This window comes from Schistocerca nitens, chromosome 4 (assembly GCF_023898315.1).
Source record: "Schistocerca nitens isolate TAMUIC-IGC-003100 chromosome 4, iqSchNite1.1, whole genome shotgun sequence".
In the NCBI taxonomy this organism is placed as follows: Eukaryota; Metazoa; Arthropoda; class Insecta; order Orthoptera; family Acrididae; genus Schistocerca; species Schistocerca nitens.
Window position 1 is genome coordinate 162,730,194 of NC_064617.1, and position 15,576 is coordinate 162,745,769.

Here is a 15,576-nt window from a genome sequence, read left to right on the forward strand (position 1 = left end):
GTTGGGGGATTTGGAAGATTCATGATGCCACAGAAAATTGCACCTGCAGTAGCACCCTTACCAACTGAACGGAAGGAATAAACAAATCTAATGTTGTGTTCGTAGATTTTGCTACCATTTTCTTCAGTTGCAGTTACTGCAACACTGTTCCAAAAGGTGGTCATGTATGAACACTTATCACATTTCAGTTGTATTTCACTAGCAAGTCCTACGTGCTTTATTATGGAGAGTTCCAGACCAACTTCACTACAATGAATACATCTTACACAGTTTGATAAAAATTCCTTTGAGAACCGACATATTTCATTCACATCCGATTCGCCCATAAAACATTCATAGTTTTCACTCATTGAACCAAGCTTCTTCTGTGAAGTATTTTCTTTCCCACTTTGACTGCTATGGGCAGGTGTACTTGAGAGGTTAGGTTCACTCACTTGGTTATCGTCTTTATTGTTTACAGTAATAACACATACCTTTGGCTTTCCAACATTTCTTCTTTTCTTAAAAGCCTTCAGAGGATTTCTAATAACTTTACCTTTACTCATTATTATACTTCAACAAAACAGAGACTCAAGAAACAGAATTAATTACGAATATTTTCGAGATAACGACAGAGTAAATAAACATGAAACAATCGACAATCACACCAGCGATATATATTGAACCATCACAGGTTAGCCACAACACATACTTTATCTCACATCACTAAAATGTACCTGATGAACACGGACGTTAATAATAACACCATTTGACAGCAGTTTAACAGCGCCACAGTGGGTCACGCCCATGTAGAACACATTTCAAAAAAAAAATTAAAAATAGTTGTAGTCTTCGGAATTGAATAAATTATATATCTATTAAATGGTAATAGTCTGCAGATTCAGAAAACGCAAAAAAGTAAAAATTGAACTTTTCATGATTTTGAACCTTTCCGGAGCCCCTTAAATGTATAAGCAGCCAAAATTAAACAGACTGTACATCTCGGTGCACTTGGCAAAAAAATTCTAACGAAATGTCGTTCTATTATGTTGCTGCCGGAGATGCTGCCGAAACAATCAATGTAAACAGTCGCTGCATTGACAAGAACATGTAATTCGTCTTATGTGAAGAATGAATTAAGTACAATAACATTACCACAAGATAAGTTATGGCAGTAATGAAGAGATAATACCAAATAAAATGTTAGATGTAAGTTCCGCCAGTTCTGCAAAACACCGTTTTTTTCAAGTTTCAACGCATGTTTCAACACCTCTGTGCCATCATTATTGAGTTTCTGTTTTATTTAAACTGGTATGTGAAAATTTTTAATTAATTAATACAGAATCACGAGAATAGTTCAAACAACAATTTGTTTCTCTTAGTTAATACTTTCAGACTCGGTTTCCATGATTTTTCAGGAGCAGTTACGTATTATTTATTACTATCAGCTTGTCATCTGTCACGAAACGACGCTGATCAGAAATTTTATTGGTAATGAACCTATAATTTTACGCTTTAGAAGCAATTTAGTTTGTCGCGATATTTCCCCCCTATATTCGTTTTTACTTATGTTTTTGAGTGGGAAGCCCTTTTTTCTCAACATCCTGATGAAATGTTCTGGAGCACACGTAAAAATAACACATATTTTCACAATCATGGGCGTAAAAGCACTTCAACAAAGTACACTGTAATCATGGTTGTTCTGTGTCCCAGCCCAGTCAGTCTTCACCAGTGAGTTTGGCGCCAAATTTGAATTTTGTTTGCCGGCCGGGGTGGCCGAACGGTCGTAGGCGCTACAGTCTCTAACCGCGCGACCGCTACAGTCGCAGGTTCGAATCCTGCCTCGGGCATGAATGTCTGTGATGTCCTTAGGTTGGTTAGGTTTAAGTAGTTCTAAGTTCTAGGGGACTGATGACCTCAGTAGCTAAGCCCCATAGTGCTCAGAGCCAGATGAACCATCTGAATTTGGTTTACATTTTATCTTTGTTTGTGTGTGTGTGTGTATTGTGCGTGTGTGTCTGCTTTGTGTACGCTTCTTAGCTGTTTGTGTTGTCTTTTACGTGGTGTTCCTTTAGTATGTAAAATGATGAGTCTTTGAAGAGAGTAGTTTTACAGTTATGGCCTGTTTTCCATCTGCTATTGCCTTCTGTATGTGGGAGTTTTCCTCAGTGGTCAGTTGGCCCCTTCGGCTGTGGCTGGGCTTTGGTATTCTTAAGTCTCTTTCTGCTGTAGTTGGGTAGTGATAGTGAGTTATTAGGTGGTCAGCAAATGTGCTACTGGACCTGTTGCTTTTTATAGCTCTGAGATGTTCTGAATATTTGGTTATCAAGTTTCTGCATGTCTGTCTTATGAATACTGACTGGAAAATGTTGCATGTGAGTTCATATATTCCTTATATGTTACATTTATCCGTGGGTGTTAATTGCGTTCTGATCTTTATCCAAGTTGTGTACTCTGTCCTGTATCCTATTTGGAGCCCCTGTTTCGTTAATATGTTACCCATTCTGTGAACAACTTTGTTGTTGTAGGTGAGTATGTGCCATTTCGTTTTGTCTGTATGTTATTGCTGTGTTGTGTCTTGTGTGGGGTCATTGTTCGTGATTTCTGTTCACAGAATATGCAACATATTAAAGAAATACTTTTATCTGCAAACACGGTAAACACAAGGAGTTGCAAATCTAAATGACAAATAAAATGTGTTTCTCTTAGCTCAAAATCAACGAAATACCACGTAATGCACTGTGAATTATTTACGATCAACATTTTCCTCTTTTCCAATACAACAACGAAGTAAAGCTAAGATTATTTTCCTTTTGTAAAACTCTGCGGTAATATACATGAAACCCATATTACTTAGTTTCTTCTTACGCCAATGCTATAACAAATGTTCAAAATGGCCACGATCCGATTCCAGTCTACGGAGTATCCAGTCTCATCGCCCTCTTTCACAAATATTAATATTGATCTTGAATATACTGGCAAACATCGAAAATCCTCTGGGTATGTTCGTCCACATTATTTACTTGCTGAGTGTAAATAAATTCCATTATATGGCCCAAAAGGAAACATTCATTGTATTTAAATAAATATTGCGTGCTGGCCTTTGATGTGGACCAAAACGTCCCACCCGTCATCCTGGAAATAGTCTATTCAAAAGTCGCTCTACTCTGTGATCATCGTGTTGGAATCACAGATAATGGAATATCTTCTGCAAAGTTGGTTGCAATGTATCCTCTTGGAAAATTCGGTAAATGTTACCAATCCATCGTGCATGTAAAGCAAAAGGCCCAATAATGTAATAATCGATTATACCACTCCATACATTTACCGAAAATCAGTGCTGAAAACGTGTTGCTACTGCTTGACACTGATTGTGTGCACTCCACGTGTGCATGTTATGGAAATCAGTTATTTCAGCGCGAGGGAAAGACGCTTCATCTGTTATGAGTATTTACTTTACAAAATCATCCATCACACTTTGCAACAAAAGCTGCTGGAAAAATCTCGTAGCGAGTGGAAACTTTGCTCTTCCACCGGTTTTACGCATTGAAAGTGGTAAGGCAGCAGACAGTCTTCTTTAAAAGTGCTATGAACGGCGGTGTGCGATGAACCCACAGCGGCGTTTGATGCTTCTAGTATTCTGAATAAGCCGGCCGGAGTGGCCGAGCGGTTCTAGGCCCTACAGTATGGAACCGCGAGACCGCTACGGTCGCAGGTTCGAATCCTGCCTAGGGCATGGATGTGTGTGATGTCCATAGGTTAGTTAGGTTTAAGTTGTTCTAAGTTCTAGCGGACTAATGACCACAGTAGGATATTCATGGATGTGGTCCAGAATTCATTCCTCAGCTTTCAAAGTACGTTCTTCGTGTTATGGGCCTCAGTCTTCTGCGCGGGATGGTAAAGATCCAGTATTTCTGAATATATGTAAATAAAATACACTCCTGGAAATTGAAATAAGAACACCGTGAATTCATTGTCCCAGGAAGGGGAAACTTTATTGACACATTCCTGGGGTCAGATACATCACATGATCACACTGACAGAACCAAAGGCACATAGACACAGGCAACAGAGCATGCACAATGTCGGCACTAGTACAGTGTATATCCACCTTTCGCAGCAATGCAGGCTGCTATTCTCCCATGGAGACGATCGTAGAGATGCTGGATGTAGTCCTGTGGAACGGCTTGCCATGCCATTTCCACCTGGCGCCTCAGTTGGACCAGCGTTCGTGCTGGACGTGCAGACCGCGTGAGACGACGCTTCATCCAGTCCCAAACATGCTCAATGGGGGACAGATCCGGAGATCTTGCTGGCCAGGCTAGTTGACTTACACCTTCTAGAGCACGTTGGGTGGCACGGGATACATGCGGACGTGCATTGTCCTGTTGGAACAGCAAGTTCCCTTGCCGGTCTAGGAATGGTAGAACGATGGGTTCGATGACGGTTTGGATGTACCGTGCACTATTCAGTGTCCCCTCGACGATCACCAGTGGTGTACGGCCAGTGTAGGAGATCGCTCCCCACACCATGATGCCGGGTGTTGGCCCTGTGTGCCTCGGTCGTATGCAGTCCTGATTGTGGCGCTCACCTGCACGGCGCCAAACACGCATACGACCATCATTGGCACCAAGGCAGAAGCGACTCTCATCGCTGAAGACGACACGTCTCCATTCGTCCCTCCATTCACGCCTGTCGCGACACCACTGGAGGCGGGCTGCACGATGTTGGGGCGTGAGCGGAAGACGGCCTAACGGTGTGCGGGACCGTAGCCCAGCTTCATGGAGACGGTTGCGAATGGTCCTCGCCGATACCCCAGGAGCAACAGTGTCCCTAATTTGCTGGGAAGTGGCGGTGCGGTCCCCTACGGCACTGCGTAGGATCCTACGGTCTTGGCGTGCATCCGTGCGTCGCTGCGGTCCGGTCCCAGGTCGACGGGCACGTGCACCTTCCGCCGACCACTGGCGACAACATCGATGTACTGTGGAGACCTCACGCCCCACGTGTTGAGCAATTCGGCGGTACGTCCACCCGGCCTCCCGCATGCCCACTATACGCCCTCGCTCAAAGTCCGTCAACTGCACATACGGTTCACGTCCACGCTGTCGCGGCATGCTACCAGTGTTAAAGACTGCGATGGAGCTCCGTATGCCACGGCAAACTGGCTGACACTGACGGCGGCGGTGCACAAATGCTGCGCAGCTAGCGCCATTCGACGGCCAACACCGCGGTTCCTGGTGTGTCCGCTGTGCCGTGCGTGGTGATCATTGCTTGTACAGCCCTCTCGCAGTGTCCGGAGCAAGTATGGTGGGTCTGACACACCGGTGTCAATGTGTTCTTTTTTCCATTTCCAGGAGTGTATACTGAAGGGCCAAAGAAACTTGTACACCTGCCTAACGAGAGCACGCAGAAGTGCCGCAACACAAAGTAGCATGGACTCCGCTAATGTCTGAAGGGAACTGACACCATGAATCCAGCAGGGCTGTCCATAAATCGTAAGAGTACGAAGGGGTGGCGATCTCTTCAGAACAGCACATTCCATGGCATCTAAGGTATACTCAGCAATGTTCATATCTACAAGAGGTTGGTGGCTAGCGAAAGTGTTTAAAGTCATAATAGTGTTCCTGCAAGTACTCTGCAGCAATTCTGGACATGTGTGATGTTGCATTATCCTGCTGAAAGTCCATCGGAATACACAATGGACATGAACCGATGCAGATGATCAGACAGGAGGCTTACGTATGTGTCACCTGTCAGAGTAGTATCCATACGCATCAAGGGGGCCATGTCACACCAATTTCACATGCCCCACACCATTGCGGAGCCTCCACCAGCCTGAACAGTCCCCTGCTGACATGCAGGTTCCATGGATTCATGAGGTTATCTTCAAACCATTACACGTCCATCCACACGATGCAGTTTGAAAAAGACTCGTCTGACCGGGCAACTTGTTTGCACTCATCATCTGCCAAATGCCGGGGCTGACGAGCCCAGGCGAGGTGTAAACCTTTGTGTCGTGCAGTCATCACGGGTACACAATTGAGCCTTTGGCTCCGAAAGCCCGTATCAGTGATGTTTTGTTGAATGGTTCGCACGCTGACACTTGTTGATGGCCCAGCACTGAAATCTGCAGCAGTTTGCGGAAGGGTAGCACTTCTGTCTTCTTGAACGATTCTCTTCAACCATCGTTGGTTCCGTTGTGGCAGGATCTTGTTTCGGCTGCAGCGATGTCGGAGATTTGATGTTTCACCGGATTCCGTATATTCACGGTACACTCGAGAAGTGGTAGTAGAAGAAAATCCCTACTTCATCGCTATCTCGGAGATGCTGTGTCCCATCGCTCGTGCGTCGACTATAACACCATGTTCAAACTCACTTAAATATTGATAACCTGCCATTGTAACAGCAGTAACCGATATAACAACTGCGCCATACATTTGTTATCCTATATAGTCGTTGACGACCGTAGAGCAGTATTCTGCCTGTTTACATATCTCTGTATTTGAATACGCATGCCTTTACCACTGTCTTTGGCGCATCAGTGTGCGTACTCGTAAGTTGTTTCTCGTGATGATTTACTAACAATGAATTGAAAGCATATCGGAATAGAAAATACATTTCGCATACAGAATAAAATTTAAAAAGCTATTGTACCTCGTTAGGAAGGAATTACAAAGTAATCGAGAAGAACCAGAGAACGTTGATGAGACATACCTTTGGTGAACAGAAATAACGGTCGATCGTGTAGGAAGTCTTCGTTATGGGAAGTATTCTCTATAAAATCGTACAGCTGCCCTCGCAATACCTTCTGCCTCTCTATAAATGAAATGAATGTCGCATAGTTCATCTATAGTAAAAATCCTTTACATCCTAACTTTTATTTGAGTTGCAGCTTCGCCTGCACAGGTCACTCGACTGTCGACGATCGGCGTATTACCATGACTGAACCTCTCAGGCTGTATTTGCGGAAGTGTTTGCTACTCAAGCTTACGATCTCAATAAACGAAGCGGTAAGTAACAAGACATGGTTGCTTAGATAAGAGCAACTGTGTTGGCTGAGTGGGGCGGAGTACGTACCCTGTAGTGTATTGACGGTGTTTAATGGGTTCTTCCAGTCCACTGTCTAGAATGTTTACACAAAGTACGTCTAATCCGTGAGCACAGTCCGGCCACTACTTGTCAAATACATCGTCCCGAAATGAGCTATATTTTTGCTGGAAAAACGTTACGAAATGGACAATCGTGTCACTACACGTTTAAATCAATTACTTTCGTTGTACCAAGAAAACTTTTTGGCGCCTTATACCATTTGCACCACTTATACAGGGTGAGTCACCTAACGTTACCGCTGGATATATTTCGTAAACCACACCTAATACTGACGAATCAATTCCACAGACCGAACGTGAGGAGAGGGGCTAGTGTAATTGGCTCATACAAACCACAGAAAAATGCACGGAAGTATGTTTTTTAACACAAACCTACGTTTTTTCTAATGGAACCACGTTAGTTTTGTTAGCACATCTGAACATATAAACAAATACGTAATCAGTGCTGTTTGTTGCATTGTAAAATGTTAATTACATCCGGAGATATTGTAACCTAAAGTTGACGCTTGAAACCTCCGACGTTCAGTTGCGTGTTGTAACAAACACGGGCCACGGTCGGGGAGCAGCATCTGCAGGGACATGTTTACGATGACGACCGTGTTTACGAGTGTGCCTGTAGTGCACTGTTGTGGTTTGGTCTAGCTGTCGCAGTGTCCGCATGTAGTGCTTGTTGCTATTGTTATTCTGCATTCGTCTCACACGCAGACCAACTGTAGTACACCGCGTTACCAGACGTCTGTGATAGTGTAGTGTTGTAGGAACTGTGACCATGGTGTATTCCAACTCTGAAAAGGCGGAGATGATACTCATCTATGGCGAGTGTCGACGAAATGCAGCTGAAGCCTGCATGGTGTATGCAGAACGGTACCCGGACAGAGAGCATCCAACGTGCCGCACATTGCAAAACATCTACCGCCAACTGTATGCAACAGGTATGGTCGTAGCACACAAACGGGTCCGTAACAGGCCCGTCACAGGAGAAGCGGGTGCAGTTGGTGTGTTAGCTGCTGTTGCGATGAACCCACACATGAGTACACGGGACATTGCGAGAGCCGGTGGACTGAGTCAAAGTAGTGTCATGCGCATACTGCCGTCACCGCTTTCACCCGCTTCATGTGTCGCTACATCAGCAATTACATGGTGATGACTTTAATCATCGAGTGCAATTCTGTCAATGGGCATTAACAGAGAATGCGTAGCAGTTCTACCTGTTTACCGATGAAGCGGGTTTCAGAAACCACGGGGCAGTGAATCTACGGAACATGCGTTACTGGTCCGTGGACAATCCTCGCTGGCTCAGGCAGGTAGAGCGACAGTGACTGTGGACTGTAAATGTCTGGTGCGGAATCATTGGCGACACCTCATTGGTCCTCACTTCATTGCAGGGGCCCAAACAGCTGCAACATACATCGCGTTTCTACAGAACGATTTGCCAACGTTGCTCGAAAATGTCCCACTGGAAACGCGTCGACGTATGTGGTATCAGCATGATGGTCCACCTGTACATTCCGCAATTCACACTTGGCTGACCCTTGACAGGATGTTCGACGGGCTTTTCATAGGACGTGGAGGACGCATAAATTGGTCAGCCCGTTCTCCTGATCTTGCACCGCTGCACTTCTTTCTGTGGGGTACGTTAAAGGAGAATGTGTACCGTGATGTGCCTACAACCCCAGAGGATATGAAACAACGTATTGTGGTAGCCTGCGGCGACATTACACCAGATGTACTGCGGCGTGTACAACATTCATTACGCCAGAGATCGCAATTGTGTGCAGGAAATGATGGCCACCACATTGAACATCTATTGGCCTGACATGTCGGGACACACTCTATTCCACTCCGTAATTGGAAACCACGTGTGTACGTGTACCTCACCCCTCATGGTAATGTACATGTGCGTCAGTGAAAAAAACAATAAAAAGGTGTTAGCATGTGGACATAATGTGCTCTTCCAGTCTCTTTTGTACCTAAGGTCCATCACCGTTCCCTTTGGATCCCTACGTAATTCGGTGCTCTCCGATACACACGATCGAACAGCTGAGGAGTGGTAATCAAGCGTCAACTTTAGGTTACAATATCTCCGGATGTAATTAACATTTTACAATGCAACAAACAGCACTGATTACGTATTTGTTTATATGTTCAGATGTGCTAACAAAACTAACGGGGTTCCATTTAAATAAACGTAGGTTTGTGTTAAAGAACATACTTCCGTGCATTTTTGTATGGTTTGTATGAACCAATTACACTAGCCCCTCTCCTCACGTTCGGTCTGTGGAATCGATTCGTCAGTATTAGGTGTGGTTTACGAAATATATCCAGCGGTAATGTTAGGTGACTCACCCTGTATAGTTAGGCTCTATTCCTGGAAAGATAGTAGCGGACTTTAATTTTGCAATGGAATCACGTGAAGTACGCTCGGACAGAAGATGGCGTAATTTATAGTTCCGTTATATCCCTACAGAGAGATCGCGAATAATATTGCATTGCGGTCTCATTGGGATACGACATCGCGAATACGGCATTGAGTGCACTTTTGAGGCAACTGGTACGAGCGAAATAAGAGCCGGCCAGGGCCGCAAAGGTATGTGTGTGAGCTCCATCGAACGAGGCACTAAGCTCTTTCTTCCAAACTATTTCCAGTCAGCTTTCTGGGAGTTGCTCTGGTTCGATGATGTTCTTGATTGTCCCTTTCAAGATGTTTCGACTGTTACGGTAAGTTGCTTTGAAGTTACTTTCCTATGGCCATTTATGTAACGAGCTAAGAGAACGTGTGGTAAGGGTACGAGTTGCATTTTGCAGCAAGGCATATTATATACAATCAGCATTTTCAGAACTGTAAATTATCCTTTGCTCATATCCAAACTTAATTTCTGTTGTCCAGTGAGGTAGTTAGGTACCGATGCACGTGCTACAGAATCGATTTTTCATTAGTTTATCCGTACGATTAGTATATTGACGACACAACACTGTCGGTTATTTACAAGAGGTCAAAATTACTGATGTGTCTGGACTTTCTCATTGTTCAATTCTTTCTAGTTTGGAGGGTTAGAACACCGTACGGTCCACACAAGGTCAACTGTGCTGAGCTGTTACCGGTTGCGTCACAATAACGATAAATTTCACTGAAGCTTCTACGAATTACTTCAATTCCCGTGTCATTTATGAAATTCCTATTCAAACATCCATCTCCCTATGGACCATTGTGCTCAGATTCTAAACTGGACGTAGTTTCAACCACGAACTGTAAGCAGTGTTCTGTCTTTAACTCGGACTGCGTCAAGATCATTGGACACATGCTTCACCGCTTGCCAGGTAAGAAGTGGTATGGACGCTCCGAGACAGCTGCTGCCTATCACATTATTGTTGACATGAATATTGTACACCTTGTAGAGGGTGAGTATTAATATATACGACAGGCTGCACGGACGGATTCTAACTGGATATGGAGGGTAAAAGGTTCAGCTAAGATGTGTCTGGAAGTGGACAAGTGTGTGCAACGACAAAAAATTCTAGGGGAACACAGCAGGTATCTGCATCGCATCCACGTCCCAACAGATTGTCAGAGTGGCCTCTATGGGACTGCAGGTGATACAGATAGTAGCGGTTGTAATGCAAGATATACGTAATCGTACTTCGGTTTACACCATGTTGCTGGGCTGCTTGCCTGGATTTTGTACAAGAGTTCGTGTCAATATCCTGTAGATCCCGATCCTTCAAATCAGTTGTACGCACAGTCAACCACGTGCCTGAAAGTCCGTCTGTCAGAAAGGACTCCTGATAACTGTCATTCGTCTACTTTATCAACGATGCATTTTCGGATACATGTTCAAAGTACCCTCTTTCCCCCATTTAGGTCCCTGCAATTTGTCGGTTTTATTAATGTTCACTTTGAATATCAGGATATATGTGGAAAAGCGTCAGTTTTTCAGATGGAGCCATCCACGCTCATAACACGTTATGCATATGGTTTGATCGATTACACAATTTGTGACTAGACCGTAAAATTACTCGAAGTGACAGCGAATATAGATTTCACTTGCGCATTCGTTTACGCATCCTTTTCTCTCTACAGTGCACAGTATTTCCTACTCTTGAATAACTGTGTAATATGTGGTCAAATTTAGGTACTGCTGACACAGGAGTTGTCTGCAGGAAAATGTCTTCGTTAAACGATTGTAAGAAATTGCGGAATGCCTTTGACAGATGCTCCACTTCGTTGTACTAATGGCAGCGCTCTATAAGGGAGGATAAATATAACGCAATGCCTATGACAAACACAAAGAACAGTATAGTTTAGTGGTGAACATTGTTAGGTCCTCTCATTGTATGAATAAATTGGAGTAGTGTCTTGTTCTGCAACACAATTATTGTCTCCTCTCACCAGGTATCGAAAGGAGCCAGTACATTGAGCCGTGCTCACTCCCAAGTATGTGTTTTCTTGAACTTCGCTGTCTATCTGTGTTTGGTTTCCCGCCCTTGTCGCAGTTAGGTCATGATTCTTCTTCCTTCTACGTATGTCAGCAGCGATTTGTATCGATATTTACACAGTGTACTATTTTTGGTTTGTGCATATAGTATTCGGCTGGGGGATCGGCAGTGAGTCGGTCGGTTGCTGTGGACCATGGAAGTTTTCTGGGCGCGGTGCAGTCGGCTGGGTCCGCTGGCAGTCCCTCCAGTGTTGGAGCGTGTGTGGAGCTGTCTGATCGCTACGAGCTTCCTGGTTCACCGACCCAGGACGTCAAAGTCGAGTAGAGGTTTCAACTGCCCAAGCCACGTCAATTCGTATTGTGGGGTTCGTTTCGGTGGTTCGCTGTTGGGCAGGTTTTCCTGTGAGCAACAACAATTGTTCATACTGCTGAAATTTAGCCGCCATGCTGTGCAATTAACTATACTGGTTGACTACAATTCAAATGCACCAGCGGAATTTTCTGCCTTGTGGCCGTTAGTGTTCCGGTTACCTGCCCTGGCCGCTAACGTAATTTAAGGCAGCGTCCTTTCCTCACCTGTTGTCGTTGGCCAACGTATTGTGTGGTTTTAACAGTTTAATGCATATTTCTTTGTGGATAACCACGTTCGTAACTTTTTGTGTTTGAGTTCTCATGTACCGATTGGTGGCAAGCAAGTCGTTTTGTCGGTCGCTCCGTGGCTGTCCCCTGGTTGGGTTCCGATGCATCAAGTGTAGTTCGAGTCACCACCTGTCCCACCTAAGTGAACGATGGCAGATCGACCTCCCTGGATGCTTCTGAGCTCCGCTTTCTTTATTGTCCTTCTCACCGGTGTTTAATTATCTGTTTATAATCTATCATAGCCAATGATTTAAGATATTCTTGGTATTACCGGATTTTAGGTTTTTTAAATTTTGGAAAATCAATTGTGGGCCTTCAGCCACTTAAATCCTAATTAAAAAAAAAACATTGCGGCTCTCCCTTTGAAAGGTTATGGTAATTTATTTTAAAATCTTGAATATTTTATTGTGGGCCATCAGCCGTTTGTATTGCATTTTGTTGATGTTTGTTTCTACACCCTTGCCTTAAGGGTCTCAACCTCTCCTCTCTCTCTCTCTCTCTCTCTCTCTCTCTCTCTCTCTCTCTATATATATATATATATATATATATATATATATATATATATATATATATATATATATATATATATATATAATTTGCAATTTAACTGCATATTTTTATCACATGAGATTTATCTTGTTGCTTTAAGGTTTCTTGTTTAGAGGATGTACCGTTTTGGCTTAAGCGTGTTAATAAATTACAATTTTGCAATTTTGGGTGAACCTGACCGACACCTTATTTGGCCCTTTCCACAATCCTAATCACCTGTTCTGCCCAGCGGGTTTACCGGGCGTTTCATTCATGAACAGGAAAATCAATATTAAGGCAAACAGTGGATGATTTAGATTCGTACTAAAGTTTTCTTGGAATGTAAGATGCATCTGTAAAGGAAATTGCGTCCTTGGAGCTGATGAAACCACTCCTAGAATATTGTTCTCTCATCTGGAGTCCTTACCAAGTAGCCACAGCAACAGACACTGAAATAAGTCGAAGGCACCCTCCTATGATCGGTACAGGTGGGTAACGTCTGTATGAAAACAAAAGAAAAACTCTAATACGCAAGTGAGGATCCATGGAACAAAAACGATGTTGTTCCCACAGAAACCCTGACAGATTTACAGAAAATTAATTTCATTATGACAATGCAACAATCATTACGTCACCTACGTATATCTCTTGAGAGAAACATACAAGGGATTAGGTCGCTTACAGAGGTATTACACAGTTACTATTTCCTCGCGCAGTACGGTCAGAACAAGAAATAAAACTGACAATAACTGTACTATATACTCTCCATCACGCCCTATACATTGACGAGTGTATTATTTACGTCGACAAGTAGATACAGTAGCAACTGTATCAATTTTGCACCCTGTATACCCTCAGACCACCAACAAATCAGGAATATGTCCGTCCCACTACTTATACTACTACTATCTGTTACTTACAGCTGTGCTCATTTATCACTAGTTTTGTTATGATCATCGATACTGAGTAAATAAGTTATTGTACATGGAATAACTTCAGCTTTGCTAGGTTCCTGCCTGTTGAGGTAAGCATAGCTCGTGCTGTGTGCACGTCGGGGGGGGGGGGGGGGGGGGATTCAGCAGCAGCGCTCATTTATTCAACGTGCCGCTGAAGCAGCTGAAAATTACATAATACATACATATGCAAGAAATTTAATAACTTTCTAACATCGGGTATATTTACTCATGTAGAAAAATGTCTTCCATTCCAAACTTCAGCCTCTGAGGGGTTGATTTTATTTTGTTTGCTTTCTAATGTAGCGTATGTCCTTCCTGATATTTCAAGCTCTCCACAAGCCAGTTTTCATCGCAATCTATTCACCGATTTACTCGTGAAAACATAACATAGAATGGTATTTTCCAATTTAGTCATCTTCCTATAGGAATATGGGTTAAAGACGATGGGAACTGTATAAGCATTGGGTGCATTATGGTCAATCATATTGCGTAGAACATTTCTACCTATAAAAGAAGTTTGACGAACATGATACAAGTTCAAATGTCAAAGATAAAACAGCATTTTCAAAACGTTCATTTTTACCCATGGTTCCATATTCTTCAGATCAATAATTGTAGTATACACATTCTATGTTCTTCCTCTGGGTTCAAGGTATCTCGGCACCAAACTTCGTAGAAACCGGTTCAGCAGTTTAGTCGCGCAATCGTAACAGACAGAGTGGTTTTTGCTTTATAATTTTCATATGGATACTGATTATATGTAACAGTTTATCATAGGAAATTTTCCGTGTAGTTCCAAATTTAAAAACCAGAAGTGTATGTAAATTAAGGAAATTTGTGGATGTCCATCTTACTGCATGGACGAGGGACTTCAGTTGGCGATATATAAGAGTAGAAGTACCAACACAGCTGTCTCTGAAGAATTTCTTTATTCAATTGCACGAGTAGTGACAGACTCCTGTTGAAAGATAGGTTGCTAGTATCAAGGATCCCACAGTAAATGCGGCAATGAAATTAAATACTCTTTTGACAGTGGTGGGGCCTGAGGATGGCGGTGATGTTCCGTGCGATAGAATAAAGACATGCTAAAGATACAGCTGTGGTGGTACATTTTCTCGTATAAATTAGGAAAATACATTTCTGATATTAATATCTGTTCCTACCTCCAGCTCCTGCTGCCCGACGCTGAGAGAACCACTCACAATTGTCGAAGAGGAAGACATACCAGAAACGTAAGACTGCGGCACGGCTGCTACTGTTAGCAAGTGGTGTAGGTAACTAACATGAGGCCACTTTATCTCTTCACACAACTACAACGTTGCAAGAAATGGGATAGATAGTCACCAGTTTTCTATGTTCTTGAAAGGCAGAAGATATATTTTTTTTTATGTTACGCTTGTGACTAGATGATAAGATAGGCGTACTTAAGGATAATTACGATGATAGCAACTGTATGTTGTTGAGTACTGTAGATAGTGAGTGACAAGAGAGAAAGGTTTTTTCACAATATTGCTTTTATTTTCCAGAGGACACCACAGAGGAAATTTGGTACAGTCTCTTAAAAAACCTGTTCCAGTTCATGTAATGTTTAAATAAAGCACTCTGAACCAAATTCACAGTGAAATCAAACAAAGAATTGTTTTAAGAATCACGATAATTAAGTCTGCAGATTTAAGAAATCTATTACAATCATCGACCCATTTTTGTAACGAAAAATAAATAAAGCATTTCACTCGTATATCTAAAATACGTATCTACTGGTAAAATCGATTGACTACAGATTTCAAAGATAACACCAATCCGTAAACAGCGTCTCTGTAGTAAGAACACCCAGTTCGGCAGTAAACAGACGTTAAGTGTACCTTGCAAGTTACGAAATCCACCATCCCCAATGGGCCAGCTAGTTACAGCATAAAGAGATGAGGTGTTACG

General features: G+C 43.0%; 1 protein-coding gene across 2 annotated transcripts in view; it reads right to left on the reverse strand.

Annotated features, from left to right (window-relative positions):
• Positions 1 to 14,906, reverse strand: part of LOC126251811 (solute carrier family 22 member 7-like) — a 144,724-nt gene extending 129,818 nt beyond the window's left edge. For both annotated transcript variants that reach the window (XM_049952456.1, XM_049952455.1), the window contains exon 1: positions 14,808 to 14,906. In XM_049952456.1, the coding sequence (XP_049808413.1) occupies positions 14,808 to 14,867 (60 nt within the window). In that variant the 5' untranslated portion in view covers positions 14,868 to 14,906. The remainder of the gene's footprint in view (positions 1 to 14,807) is intronic.
• Between the last annotated feature and the right edge of the window lie 670 nt (positions 14,907 to 15,576).